Here is a 12,906-nt window from a genome sequence, read left to right as displayed (position 1 = left end):
GTGAACAATATTGCCAAAGCGTCAATTCAATAATAAATACAAATAAAAAAAGAACAAAATAAAAACAAAAACATATATATATACATATATACAATTTATTAAGCAAATTACAATATATAGATATTTAAAAAGAACATGCATGTAAATGGAAGAAAACAATAAAGAAGTAATTAATGTTTGTTGTGTCAATAAAACAAATAAACAAATAAAAAACAATTAATAACAACATATTGCAATATCAAAGGATAAATGAAAAAAAATAAAATAATAAAAAATAAAAGGCAGAGTGTGAGTTACATCTATTATGTGTTGTTGTGGTTGTTTCTCAGGCTGTGACTTAGGCTGTCTTTATGTCAACAATACATGTAGTGATTTCAAGTCGGTGATACAGACTTTGCATGGATATTTCCGAGTAACCCTTGAACGCATCAGGAGGCAGTGGAAGACGTACCTAGCTGTTTGGTTACTGTAGCTCGTCCAGCTGACTTTAACCTCTAACTATGCCTGGCAAATGTAAGTTCCAGGACTCCTGGCTCTCGAAGGGGATCTACAAGGAGTGGCTGGTTAAGGAAGTGCAGGACATTCACTTCGCCAGGTGTAAAGCCTGTTGTAAATCCATCAAACTTCAGACCATGGGCGAGGCTGCTCTCACCAGCCATGCAGGAGGAGCTAGTCACAAAGCAGCAGTCCGCAAGCTAGTGGAAGGTAGCTGCAGCTTCCAGCATATAACACTGTCTCAACAGCATGCACAGAGACGATATGCATTAATAATATGTATGCATGTGTGTGATACCAACCAATCAACCGTCACTGGTTGTTCTGTTCGTTTCATTGCAGGTTGTGGTGTTGCAGTGGTGTTGTTAGTGGTGGTGGTGTGTGTGTGTGTGTGTGTGTGTTTGGCTGCAACAACATTTGGACGTGTGAGTGTTGAAACATCTGTATACAAGGTCATCAAACACAGCTGGACTTGGACTATTTTCATGCATATATATGACAGAGATATATGTATATATATATATTTAGTTTCAGGTGTTGTAAATTTGTCATAATCTTGTATGTTTTTTTATAAACTTCCTCATAAATCATCACTTCTCTTCAGTGGAGTTGAAGAACAGCTGTGGTTGAACATCTGCAGCCTGCTGAAGTGTCCTTGAGCAAAACACAGGTTCATCAGCAGTCTTGATGAAACCTAAAGCCTATAGCACTGTTTTCACTATGATGTAATAATAATAGTAGTATTAATAGTATTTGTGGTGAAATTAAGGTATTTTTAATTAGTTCAATTGATTTGGGTAAACCTATTAATAGCCCACTATTGTGAAAAAAAATAATGTATCAATTAACACCAAATAGGGCTGTAACGATTAATCGATTAATTGTCAACTATTAAATTGATTGCCGATAATTGGTTGATAATTGGTTTGAGTAATTTTAAGAAAAAAAAATAAGTAAAAATTCTCTGATTCCAGCTACTTTAAATGTGAATATTTTCTGGTTTCTTTACTCCTCTATGACGGTAAACTGAATATCTTTGAGTTGTGGACAAAACAAGACATTTGAGGACGTCATCTTGGGCTTTGAGAAACACTGATCGCCATTTGTCACCATTTTATAGACCAGACAACTAACCGATTAATCGAGAAAATGATCAACAGAATAATCTACAATGAAAATAATCCTTGCAGCCCTATAACATCAAATCTGGTGCAGTATTTACTTTGATTTGTACCCTATTGAACCATTGAGGTATTTTTTTTAGGTACACAATTTGGTAAATTTTACCCCCTTAAAACCCCTTTGATTATACAAACCCATTAAAATCCTATACAGTATGTAATAGGTTCAACTCCCAATTTGGGGCAAACCCTAACCCTAAATACCTGATTATTAGTATTTTATGTTTCATTGTCTCTAATGACATGGTGCTGAGAAACTGAACTCAGTATCAAGCTCAATTGTTTCTCTGTTTAAACGGCTAGTTCATCCAAATGACAAAACACATTTTCTTAGATCTCGACCATTTGCATTTAGCTATGAAATTTGAGTGAGTTGACTCAAGACTCAAATCTCAAGACTGCCATCACTTCTTTTTTTTAGTTTTCTAAATAAAAAGTTGTTGAGTGGGTTGCGAACACTGATCATTTTCTCTTGGTACTATTCATACTAAAAGAAAATATTTGCAGTCATGATGCTTTCAGGTGCTTTGAATACATGTTCGTTTGTCTCAGAGTATGTAAAGGTGATGTTGTACCTGCCTTCACCAGAGGGAGGTGCTATCTGCTTATTTTACTGAAACACATTTACCTGCTGTCCCTCCCTGTCTGTCTCTCTGTCCTTTTCTCTTATTAGGAGGCAATGTGATGCTGATAAATGCTGCTGGGCAGATAAATGGCAGCGTGAAGCGGGTAAATATTTATTCAAAGTTTTGGTTTAAATTTACTTTAGAAATAATTTCCATCAGCAGAATTTAAACCAAACTGCAACGTTAAAAATAAAACTGGAGCAGCTCATGTCAACGAACAACTACAATACGTAAACCAACATTCGTGCTAGAAATGACAAATGTTTCACTTCAAAAACACACTTTTGTTCTCTCCGTCTTAGACTGAGGACAGCAAGGAACAAGTGGCCATCTGCGTCCAGCGTGATGCCTTGGACAGAGTACCAGGGAGCGACTGGTCCAATCTGCACCACAGCCCCACTACAAACTCTACCTCCCACAATGCAGAGCTACAGGATGTGACGTTTCCTGCTGCCTACTTCACAGTACCAGGTACCCCACAGACAAAGATCTGCAAGCTGCCACAGTATTTGATGCCTAGAGTCACGTGTTCAGTGAGCTTTGAATGAATATGTTTACATGTGATATTCCAGTATTAACCTGATTAAGACATCACTCTTAATTTAGAAACTGTCACGTAAACACACTGAATGACCTTTAGCTTAATGGAATCATTGTTTAGGTTACACCAGTCTTGTGTCTCAAGTTGCTAATCGGGCTGTAAACAATGAGCAGTGCACAGAAAACGGAAGTCTTGGCCCAGATATCCGCCACACTTGAACTCCAGAAATATAGCTAATTGCCCCCAGAGGCTTATTTGTTGTCAGACCGATAGCTGATGAGATTAGTGTTTGACCAGTCGGCGACTGTTAGCCCTGCAGACTCCTCCTCAAAAGTTTCTGAACCACTGTAAATACTATGCACGGAGCAGGGACCTTTTTTCACACCTCAAACTATTGTACAGGAACTAAATTTAGTCCCTGGTTCCGCCAGTGGAAACGCTGCTTTAGTTCTTTTTCTGTGTTCCTCAAAAGGTTCTTGGTCTCCTATAAAAGTTGCTGTGGTTTATACACCTCATGTGATACCAGTGGTGTATTGTTTCAAACAGATAAATGTATTTATTAATAGATATTGGACCAGTGCATTCAGGGTTCCCCTCACTGACCTCTGACCTCGCAGGCACCTCCCGGCTCATCAACCAGCGTCTGCACCCGGCCGTCAGCGAAGCGGAGGAAGCGACCCGCCACTCGGCTCAGCACGACTCGGCGGACCTGTCGAGGCTGGAGCACCAGCAGAGGACAGACGCTCTGGAGCACCAGCAGAGGACAGACGCTCTGGAGCACCAGCAGAGGACAGACGCTCTGGAGCAGCAGCAGCAGATGAAGATCCTGGAGTGGGAGAACAGGATGAAGGTGCTGGCGTGGGAGCAGGAGCTGGTGAGGGAGAAGAGGAGAGCGGCGCGGCAGAAGGAGAAGGCCTTCAGGATGAAGAAGGCGTACTACAAAGCCAAGCTAAAGAAGATGGGCGAGGACGTGCCGCCATCTTCCTCCAGCAGCTGCGATGAAGAGGAGAAAACATCTGATCTGACAGGATGAACTGTTTTTAATTAGCTCTTGTATTCTTCTGTCTATATGCCATGGGACTGTTCCTATTTTTATACATTGTTTTGTATTTTAATGAACTCTCAGTTGCTTCAAAATCAGCTGTTCTTACACAAAGATGGAAAATCACTTTTTCTGCTACATGAGTAAGATTTCTTTTCTTCTTTTGAGGAAGGGTGCAGTTTTGAGTAGTACTACTTGAGCAGAAGTACTGATATACTTCAACGCACTGACTACTCAAAAGTACAAAGGTAGCTCTTTTGAAGACTAGTATCAGTTACATCATTCCATATGGTCGAAGTACGAGACCACCGCCTCCTCTGTCTACGTAAGCTTTCTCAAAAGATATTCAAAGTAAAGTAAACTAGTTGAGTACAACGCTTCACTCAAGATGTGGTACTAATAGACCTATAGAAGTACACGGAAATGCTATGAAACATGAATACTTGATGCACATCTTGTAGAAAAGCCTCTGAATTGTTTAAAACAACAATCCTGTTTAGTTTTTATCCGTCATCTGTCACAGTGTGTCTTCAGTATTCAAAATGAAATGAGATATTCATAGATGTTGAAGGTTCATAGAGTCTGTAAAGGTCATATTCTAGGGAGGACGTCATTTTAATGAATGTATTGACATCTAATCACTGCAGATGTAGAAATGAAATGACATTCCTAAATGGGACAATCTTTTATCATGGTTTTACTTGCATAGCTTCTTCTGCATGTTAACATGAGTATGTGTGCTTAAACTTTATAGTCTTTGCTTTGTAAATAAATTTGCATTTGGACACAAAGTTTGAGTTGACTACGGCCAGGTGACAAATCAAAGAAAGAGACTGAATAAATGAGTAGAGAAACACTACATGGCTAAAAGTACAGTATGTGGATCATGCACATTATTATGCTGCTATATCAGCCTATGTCGATTTTTGGACCTGGCAGCAGGGATTTGCTCCGGTTCAGCCACAACAGCATTAACTGCTTCCAGTTGTTATGCTAAGATAAGCTAATTGCCTTTTGGCTTCAACACAGAGACAAGAGGTACTGATCTTATCATCTAAGTTAAGTGAATAAGTAAAATATAATTTTAATTTTTCATCCATCTGTATGTGTTAAAGGACAGTGTGTATGGTGACATTTAGTGGTGTGATTGCAGATTGCAACGAACTTATTATCCCTCCACACACTTCCCTTTCCAAGACTGCGGTAACGTGAGCCAACGAGTCAAAAACCGTGGTAACGCCGTTCACCTCGCTCAGAGGCCATTCTTACCATAATAACACTACTTTAGGAGCAACGCAAGTCAGACGGCAGCTGGCGGTGCCACGGTTTTGCACTCTGCTGCTCACGTTACCGCAGTTTCACAAGCGTGTCGGAGAACTATGGTGGCCTTCAGGTAACGTAAAAACCGGAAAGGCTCTCTCTAGAGCCAGTGATTGGATGGTCCGTTCTGGGCTACTGTAAGAACACTCCGTGAAGAGGACCTGCTCGCTAAATTACTACCCTGCTCTGCCTCTGATTGGCTAGTACTCGCTGCCTTCGTTAGTTGATTGATTAGGTCTAGGCATGAGGAGTGAGATTGGTTCGGGTTAGTGCAAGAATATCATAGTAAGCCAATCAAGCCAGATTAGGGCGGGTCATGCCTTCGCTAAAGCAGGATTTGTAATATCGTGACCCTATGTAGATATAGGGCATTTCTGCAATAGAAATGCAATACAATAAAATAGATGCCCTGATGCACCCTGTTCCTTTAAAGCAAACATTTTTTTTGTAATTTACAAATCTAATCATGCCTCATGGCCCTGCGACCTGCAACAGGAGCATTGAACAGTTGTTGTCTCAGCCCCTGCAGGTCTACAACTAGGGCTGGTTATATTCTGTCTCAGCTGGGTGCTTCTGTTTTTTTTTTTGCTGGGTATCGAGGTGGCAGCTGAACATCTCTGACGCCTCTGAATGTGACAGGATACTTTGAGAGTCAAAACAAGTCAGAGAAAGAGCCTTCCAGAAAAACATGTCCCTGTCAGGATGTTTCCTCGGCTCACTTTTTCTCTCCTGGAAAATGTCTGTTCTCATGAATATAAAACAGCACACACAGAATAAATATAAACACAGCAGCCATGTAGGAATAAGTCTTTTTTTTTAATGTCCAACATTTCTCTTGTTTCCGCGGTAACGGGGGGAACAGCTGTTTCCATGCCGCCGTCCCCTTGCCGACGGCGGGATAGAAGGCATCCCATAATGAACACACAAGCTAACAAAGACAATCTCCCATCCCTCCTCCTCCTCCTCCTCCTCCTCCTCTCCCTGGCTATCTCTCACAGTTTCTTTCCTTCCATCACCTCCCAACTTGTTTTCTTTTTCAGAGCACATCACAACGTTTTAGTCTTTTAGTCTGCCCTCCTATTGGTCTGAACCAGATTAACCTGAAGCTGGAGTTTTCCGTGTGTATAAAAGCACACACATTACCAGTTAATGATCTGATTTTGTGCATGTGAAACTTCAGCTTTGGATCTATAACAGTAAAGATTTGAGACATATCTGGGCTCCGTTTCAGAAAGCAGCTGGGTTTCCCTGATCTCAGCAATAACTAACTCACAGTTTTCACTTGTACTGCTTTCTGAAACAGGGCTCTGCACTATTTACACCCAGTATTCAACTTTTAGTTTGGATATGTTTAGATATGTTGACATTCTGGGGAGGATTAATGCACCGATATAAGATTGAAGTTCAAGTTTGTTTTGTCAAATGTTTGCACATTTCTACCTCCATGACTGGATAAAGAAACCAAATTAAATCCACTGTAAACAGAGACCTTTTTATCTTCACTTTCCCCCTCTCTTCTTGCCCTCCATCTGTGAATTTGATGCAGTGAGAGACTCAGATCACAAGAAACAGAAAAAAAAGGAACATGTGGACCTCATACAAAATGGCAACATAAATAATCAATACAATGTCAATAAATTATCAATAAATAAAATAAATCTCATGTCTGTACACGATAAAGGTACCGTCAGTTGAAGATAACAAACGGATCTGTGATGAAAAATAAATAAATGAAGGGAGCAGCTGAATGAAAAGTCAGATATGTTAGGTGGTGTACTACCTCTTTAACAGACTAGTGGAGCTGCAGGAGCATTTTTTGGCAATATTACTGTATCTACTGTCACCTCCCAGGGACACGGGGATGACAGAGCAGCGGTCAGAGCAGGGAGATATGCATTTATGAGGTGTGTCTGTGTTTTTTTCCCACTTTTTTTTGCATTTCCATGTTTTTTTCTTCCTCTCTGCGATGAGTAATGTCCACGCCCTCTTCCCTGCAGTTACATTTCCCACACAGTCACCGTTTCTGACCTCATTTGTTCCAACCTTGTCTGGTTTTGTACCTCATGATTTATTCTTATGCTCATTGTGCTCTATTTTATCCACTTCCTGTCTTGCTGTTATTACAAGTGTTGTTTGACTGTCACAGTGCTCTCTGATTGAGCATTTTTGGCAATACAGAAACCTCATTTTGCCTTCAGCTCTTATGAACCACTGCGTTTTTTTTTCATTACAAAAACACAGTTACGTGTTATCCCTTAATCCCTCTGAAGGCCGGAGGAGACCGTCTTCCTGTCTTGCTTACAAATGCCCGTGTGTTGTTGTTACCTTAAGGCCTGCAGTGAGAAAGGAGCAGCCGCTGATGGAAAGACCTGCATCTCAAAACCACTTAGAGGGTTTTAAGCGCTGACACAACTGACATCTCCTCTCCTCAGCAAACTGGTGAGGCGCTGCAGTAGCTACGCTGGATCTTGCAATGGACCTCATCTTTGTACGGCGGTCTAAACAATGAGAGCAAATCTGTATTAATCTGTTCTGGTGTGAACAACGACAGCTCATGTTGGATGTTTTCGAGCCTGTTAGCGAAGTCAGGAAATTTCTCATATATAAAGGATATACCCAGCAGCTGTGTTCAGCCAAGCAAAAAAAAAGTGCTACAGACACGAGCTCATATATTCCGGTAGATACCATGCTGGATATGTACTGCAGGTCAGCTTTCAGGTCTCCAAACAAATATCTGAGATGTGACTCATAACGTCTTCCCTCTGATCCGCTCTCCTCCTGTATATAATAAAGCAAAATCCACTTGCTTATACAGTATGCAGCCAAATATAATGCCAACCACAGTGGGTTATGTAGAGCAGATCTAGGGCCTCATTATTAATAAAAAGTAAACTTGAATCCATGGCACAATCATTAAAGGGACAGTGTGTAGGATTTGGTAGCATCTAGTGTACCCCTCCGCTCACTCCTCCCTTTCCAGGACGACGATAACGTGAGACGCTGAGTGCAAAACTGTGTTCGCCTCGCTCAGAGGCCATCCTCTAGACCCATAATAACACTACTACAGGATAGGGGTGAAACGATACATCGATCTGGATCGATATATCGATTCAACGATCCAGTATCATCGATGCAAAGGTGAAAATATCGGTACATATTGTCATCTTTAAGATACGCCTTTACACACTTTGTCTTTTATTTAAATGTCTGGAAGAGCCCAGTAATAAAATTGTCAAAGCATAATTTTAGTAGATTTTTCTGAGTTCATATGAATGTAACTGATTGTTTTAAATGGACATATGATATTGTCTCATATGGATCGCAGACCCCTGAATTGAATCAAATCGTATCGTGGCAGACTTTGTGATATCAGCAAATATTGTATTGTTGTCCAAAGAATCTATATAATATTGTCTTGTGATGAAACTTGTGATTTCCACCCCTACTTTAGGCGCAACGGAAGTCAGACGGCGGCTGGCGGTACCACAGTTTTGCATCTGCGGCTCACGTTACTGTAGTTTCACAAGCGTGTCGGAGAACTACGGTGGCCTTCAAGTAACGTAAAACGTGAAGGTCTCTCTCTAGACATGAAGGGCTCATTCTAAGCTAACGAAAACACAACGATTCTTAGTTTCAGGTGATTATACACTAATGAAAACATATCTGCCAATAGATTCCCCCAAAATGCTGCACACTGTTCCTTTAAAAAGAATATATAATATCATGATTAAAACAAAACTGTGAATTACATCTAGAGCGTCATGTCATTTTCATCACAGAAAACTGGAGAACAGCGATGTATCGTACTGAATTTGAAGCAGTTGTCCCTTTGGCTTGAATTTGCACAGAACTTCTGCAGGAGAAGCTTTTACATACGAGTCTCCTGGATGCTGCCGGAGAGAGATTTGGCTGCTCCCGTGGCGTCTCTTGAGGCAGGCTGAGTCGTGATGCATCAAAGAGCAAAATACCTTGTGGGTGTTTAAATGATACAGCCCCATACAGAGAAGATATTATCTACCGTCACCCGCCAGATCTCCAGAATACCAATCGGCTGATATGGTCTGGTTCAGACAGCACCAGGCACAAAGATACACAGATGACAAGGTCACATTCATATACAGCAGATCACAAAACAGCACAATCTCCTGAAAGAGTTGACGCTCGTGACTGAGCTTTGATAGTTGAACCACCAACTCTGAACCTTCATGTGTTTTAGCTTAACGTTGGCCATCTTTCTCTTCACAATCATCTTCTTCTCTTATAATAATCCCTTCCTCTATTTACAATCACTTCTCGCTACTTTGATATTTTCCCTTCAACCACACGTCGCGGTTTTAATCTCATCAGATACTATTTGCGGACCCCTGTCGTTGCTATACACAGAGTTGATGAGTGTGAGGAAAAGTTTCCGAGGAAAAACTGTTTTCTGGGAGAAATTTGGGGATTTTTTTTTTTTTTACTTTGTAGGGGAAAACGTCTCCCTCAGCAACGAACAAGACTGCACTCGCACCAACCTCACTCACAACCTCACACGGACACAATCATTTAAAAAAAAAGAAAACATCACAAGAGATTTCTTCTTCATCTCCAGTGAAAAAGATACAAAATGTATAAAAATGTTATTTACAGTCTTTTTTTCTTCTTTTAGACGGATGTTGTCTGGATCAAGCTGACGTTTGAAATCTGAGGAGCTTGTGTTTGTCTTTTAGGTAGTAGAGGTGGTTGACTCATCGTCCAAAGAAACGTCACAGATCATTGTAGGCGGTGGGACTTTGAAAAACTTAACTTGTACAGTACAAACCGCCCACGAGAACCTCTTTTATCCTCATAGACGCCGTCTTACTTTCTGTCCAACTCTGTGTCTCCTCTGTCCCAAATTTGTTTCTAGTCCTCCGACGTCCCGGGGTGACCCAGTGGTTCAGGAGCATCCATGACCTTTGAATTTGTCCCTGGTGTTCCAAGCACTGTCACAATGCATAAAGGGATATGGAGGCTGTCATCAAGACTGTCCTTCACTTCTGTTGGCTCTGTGTGGAAGGAAAGGAAAATAAGTCATCAATAAGGCTGCAACTAACGATTATTTTCATTGGCGATTATTTTCTTGATTAATTGTTTGGTCTATAAAATGGTGAAAAATGTCCACAACTCAAAGATATTAATTTCACCGTCATAGAGGAGTAAAGAAACCAGAAAATATTTACATTTACGAAGCTGGAATCAGAGAATTTCAACTTTTTTTCCCCTAAAAAATGATCCAAACCGATAAATCGATAATCAAAATAGTTGGCGAATAATTTAATAGTTGACAACTAATCGATTAATCTTTGCCGCTCTAGTCATCAATACATTTATACAGCAACTTTTCTACTGATTGTAATTTCACTTACACATAATAATGACTAATGGTGCCTTCAAATGGGGTCGTGTTCACTAGAAGAGTCCATATGAACGTCCCCCTCATGTGGTATTCACGACCTCGTAAGTGGAAAGTTACTGAAAGCTCAGAGTTCACGAGTTGTGACGTGTTTGTTGATGTTGTCAGAAATGGTGGAGGCCATGGAAATTTATTTTTTGGCATTTAAAAAGTGAATGTATTGTAATTTTAGTCGTATATTGTTTTTCTTCGTAATTTTACAATATGTCTGAGGAAAACGACAGTAACGTTAATATTGCGGTTGCTTAACAGCGGTGTTCTCACGACTTAACCACTTGAACGCCAAGCACATTGTGTACACGACATCCCATGTTGTAAACACAAGCTCACGAGTTTCAGTTGAAGGCACCAAAAATACAGTAAATACAGGAGCAATAATGGAAATGAGCTGTTAGAGGCAAAAGGACAAAGAGAGAGGAGGGAGAGAGAGAACAAAAACAGACACAACAGACGAGCAGGTACAGACGCTGGAAAGTAGGAAGTGGAACAGAGGGAGCTGAGTAAGGTTGAGATAAGAAGACGGGAAAGACAGGAGAGGAACAATAATAGAGGAGTTGAAGAGTGGACGTGATCCCTATGGAGCTGCTGAGGAAGAAGATATATCAGGTGATGGAGATGCAGGAAAGTAAAAGTTTGTTTACAGAGGATCAAAAATGATGAGGAGTTAAAGACGTAGCAGAAGATAGAAAAGGGACAGGAGAGGGTTAGTGGAGGCAGGTATATTAACACAGAAGGACTTACTCGGAGTCGGGGGAGACTTCAGATACACTGTGGGAGGCGGCTGACTGGGGCGGGGAGGGGGAGGGTCCATGGGCGGAGCCGTTAGGCCCAGGGTTCGAGGCAGCGGGGGGAGGAGTGAGGACGGAGGAGCTGAAGGATGCCAGAATGGAGGACAGAATATCCAGGTGTTCACTGGACGGTTGTCGACCCAGAGGGTTCGGATTTGAACCTGCGCCCTGGGGGACAGTCTGACCGGTGTACCTACATGGAGGAGCGGAGTCCAGTCGTCCTCTGGCGTGAGCCGGGTGCTGCTCTTGCTGGGGCTCCTCATGGATGGGGGGAGGAGGGGAGGAGGAGGGAGGCTGGTCGGGGTGCGAGGGCTGGCGGGGAGGCAGCGTGCGGAGCCACTCCCGACACGGCTGAGCCTGGGCACCGCTTCCGTTGGTCTCCAGCTGCTCCCTCGACCTACTGCTCATCAACGCCCCTCCTAGGTGCTCCCGGGACGAGGCCTGCCGCCAAGTTAGCGAGTTCAGCTGCGACCTCGATCCGCTGAGGTATCCCTCCATTCCCGCCCCTCCGTTTCCACTCAAGTCCTCCCTGGAGGCGTGGACGCTACCATGGTTGTCCAGTCTGTCCCTGGATCCAGTCAAGTTCTCCCTGGATGATGAGACTCGCTGGTGATCCAGCCCCAGGCCCCCTAGTCCTGCTCCCTGCCCCAGCCCCAGCTCTCTCCTCCTGGGTAAGAGATCCAGGTTTTCCCTGGAACCCCGGGAGTCCAGTCGGTCCCTCGACCCCCCAACCGTCTGCCTCCCGAGCGGATCCCTGGACAGCTGCCTCCGGGACAGCGAGTCCAGGTGTTCCCTGGAGGAGTAGCGGGAGGCAGGTTGGGAGAGAGAGCCGGAACCTCCGCCGGCACCAGCCGTGGCGGAGTACATGCGACCGTACGAGGCTGCAGGAACGCCCCGGTGGCCCAGAGTAGAGGTTCGGTACCAGTTGAGCTCACTGGGGACCCGGCCCATGGTGGAAAGACCCTGGAGTGCCGGGGGACAGCCGATACGATTCTTCAGGATGCCTGAGACGAGAAAATAAGAACAGGAGACTCCATTAGAGGAGGAGACGGGACAAGAGAGTAAAAAGTGCAGAGGGTTGAAGGTGAGGGTGGAAAAGCAGGAGGTAGGAAGTGTGATGAGGGAATAGAAGAGAGTGAAGTCACAGGAAGAAGCAGTGTGTGTGTGTGTGTGTGAGTGTGTGTGTTCATGTGCTTCGTCTATTAATAGGTTCACTAAAATGTCACCCAGGCTTCCAGGCAACATGAGTGATTTATTCTTACTCACTCTCAGTGTGTGTTTTTGCATGTGTGGTGCACCTTTGTGTGTATGTGTGCATGTGCTAATTATATATGCATGTATTCTGAGTATACACACTGCACTCTACATACAGTATCACCCATGCTTTTAGGGGCAGATTTAGACTGAGGCTACATCTAGCACTGCTAGGGTCACATGGAGGGTGTGCTGAAATAATTCAAATGTAAACTGCACATACAG

The 12,906-nt window shown here is 42.8% G+C and overlaps 2 protein-coding genes and 1 long non-coding RNA gene across 4 annotated transcripts in view; 1 reads left to right on the top strand and 2 right to left on the bottom strand.

The window, feature by feature from the left end:
- The first annotated feature begins 346 nt into the window (after positions 1–346).
- LOC119489951 lies at positions 347–4,744 on the top strand. The gene is made up of 4 exons (XM_037773005.1): positions 347–705; positions 2,350–2,405; positions 2,605–2,773; positions 3,461–4,744. The coding sequence occupies exons 1-4, from the start codon at positions 501–503 to the stop codon at positions 3,874–3,876; spliced, it is 846 nt and encodes a 281-aa protein (XP_037628933.1). The 5' UTR covers positions 347–500; the 3' UTR covers positions 3,877–4,744.
- Positions 4,745–6,002: 1,258 nt separating this feature from the next.
- On the bottom strand, positions 6,003–8,620 carry LOC119489953. Its single transcript, XR_005207299.1, has 2 exons — positions 7,891–8,620; positions 6,003–7,703 (listed from the first exon to the last, which is right to left on the bottom strand). It is a non-coding gene; the product is annotated as an uncharacterized LOC119489953 (long non-coding RNA).
- A 272-nt stretch (positions 8,621–8,892) lies between these two features.
- celsr3 (cadherin, EGF LAG seven-pass G-type receptor 3) overlaps positions 8,893–12,906 on the bottom strand; it is a 125,538-nt gene continuing 121,524 nt past the window's right edge. For both annotated transcript variants that reach the window (XM_037772995.1, XM_037772996.1), the window contains 2 exons: positions 11,381–12,431; positions 8,893–10,232 (listed from right to left, as the gene is read on the bottom strand). In XM_037772995.1, coding sequence (XP_037628923.1) covers positions 10,205–10,232; positions 11,381–12,431 — 1,079 coding nt within the window. In that variant the 3' untranslated portion in view covers positions 8,893–10,204. The remainder of the gene's footprint in view (positions 10,233–11,380; positions 12,432–12,906) is intronic.

The sequence above is a fragment of the Sebastes umbrosus genome, chromosome 6, assembly GCF_015220745.1.
Source record: "Sebastes umbrosus isolate fSebUmb1 chromosome 6, fSebUmb1.pri, whole genome shotgun sequence".
NCBI lineage: Eukaryota > Metazoa > Chordata > Actinopteri > Perciformes > Sebastidae > Sebastes > Sebastes umbrosus.
This window is presented reverse-complemented; position numbering and strand designations above follow the sequence as displayed.

Bases quoted from the DNA above. Each gene is read 5' to 3' on its own strand.
- LOC119489951 (XM_037773005.1), top strand. From the start codon at position 501: ATGCCTGGCAAATGTAAGTTCCAGGACTCCTGGCTCTCGAAGGGGATC. The intron at 2,406-2,604 runs GTAAATATTTAT...TCTCCGTCTTAG, and splicing joins TAAATGGCAGCGTGAAGCGG to ACTGAGGACAGCAAGGAACA. The intron at 2,774-3,460 runs GTACCCCACAGA...CTGACCTCGCAG, and splicing joins TGCCTACTTCACAGTACCAG to GCACCTCCCGGCTCATCAAC.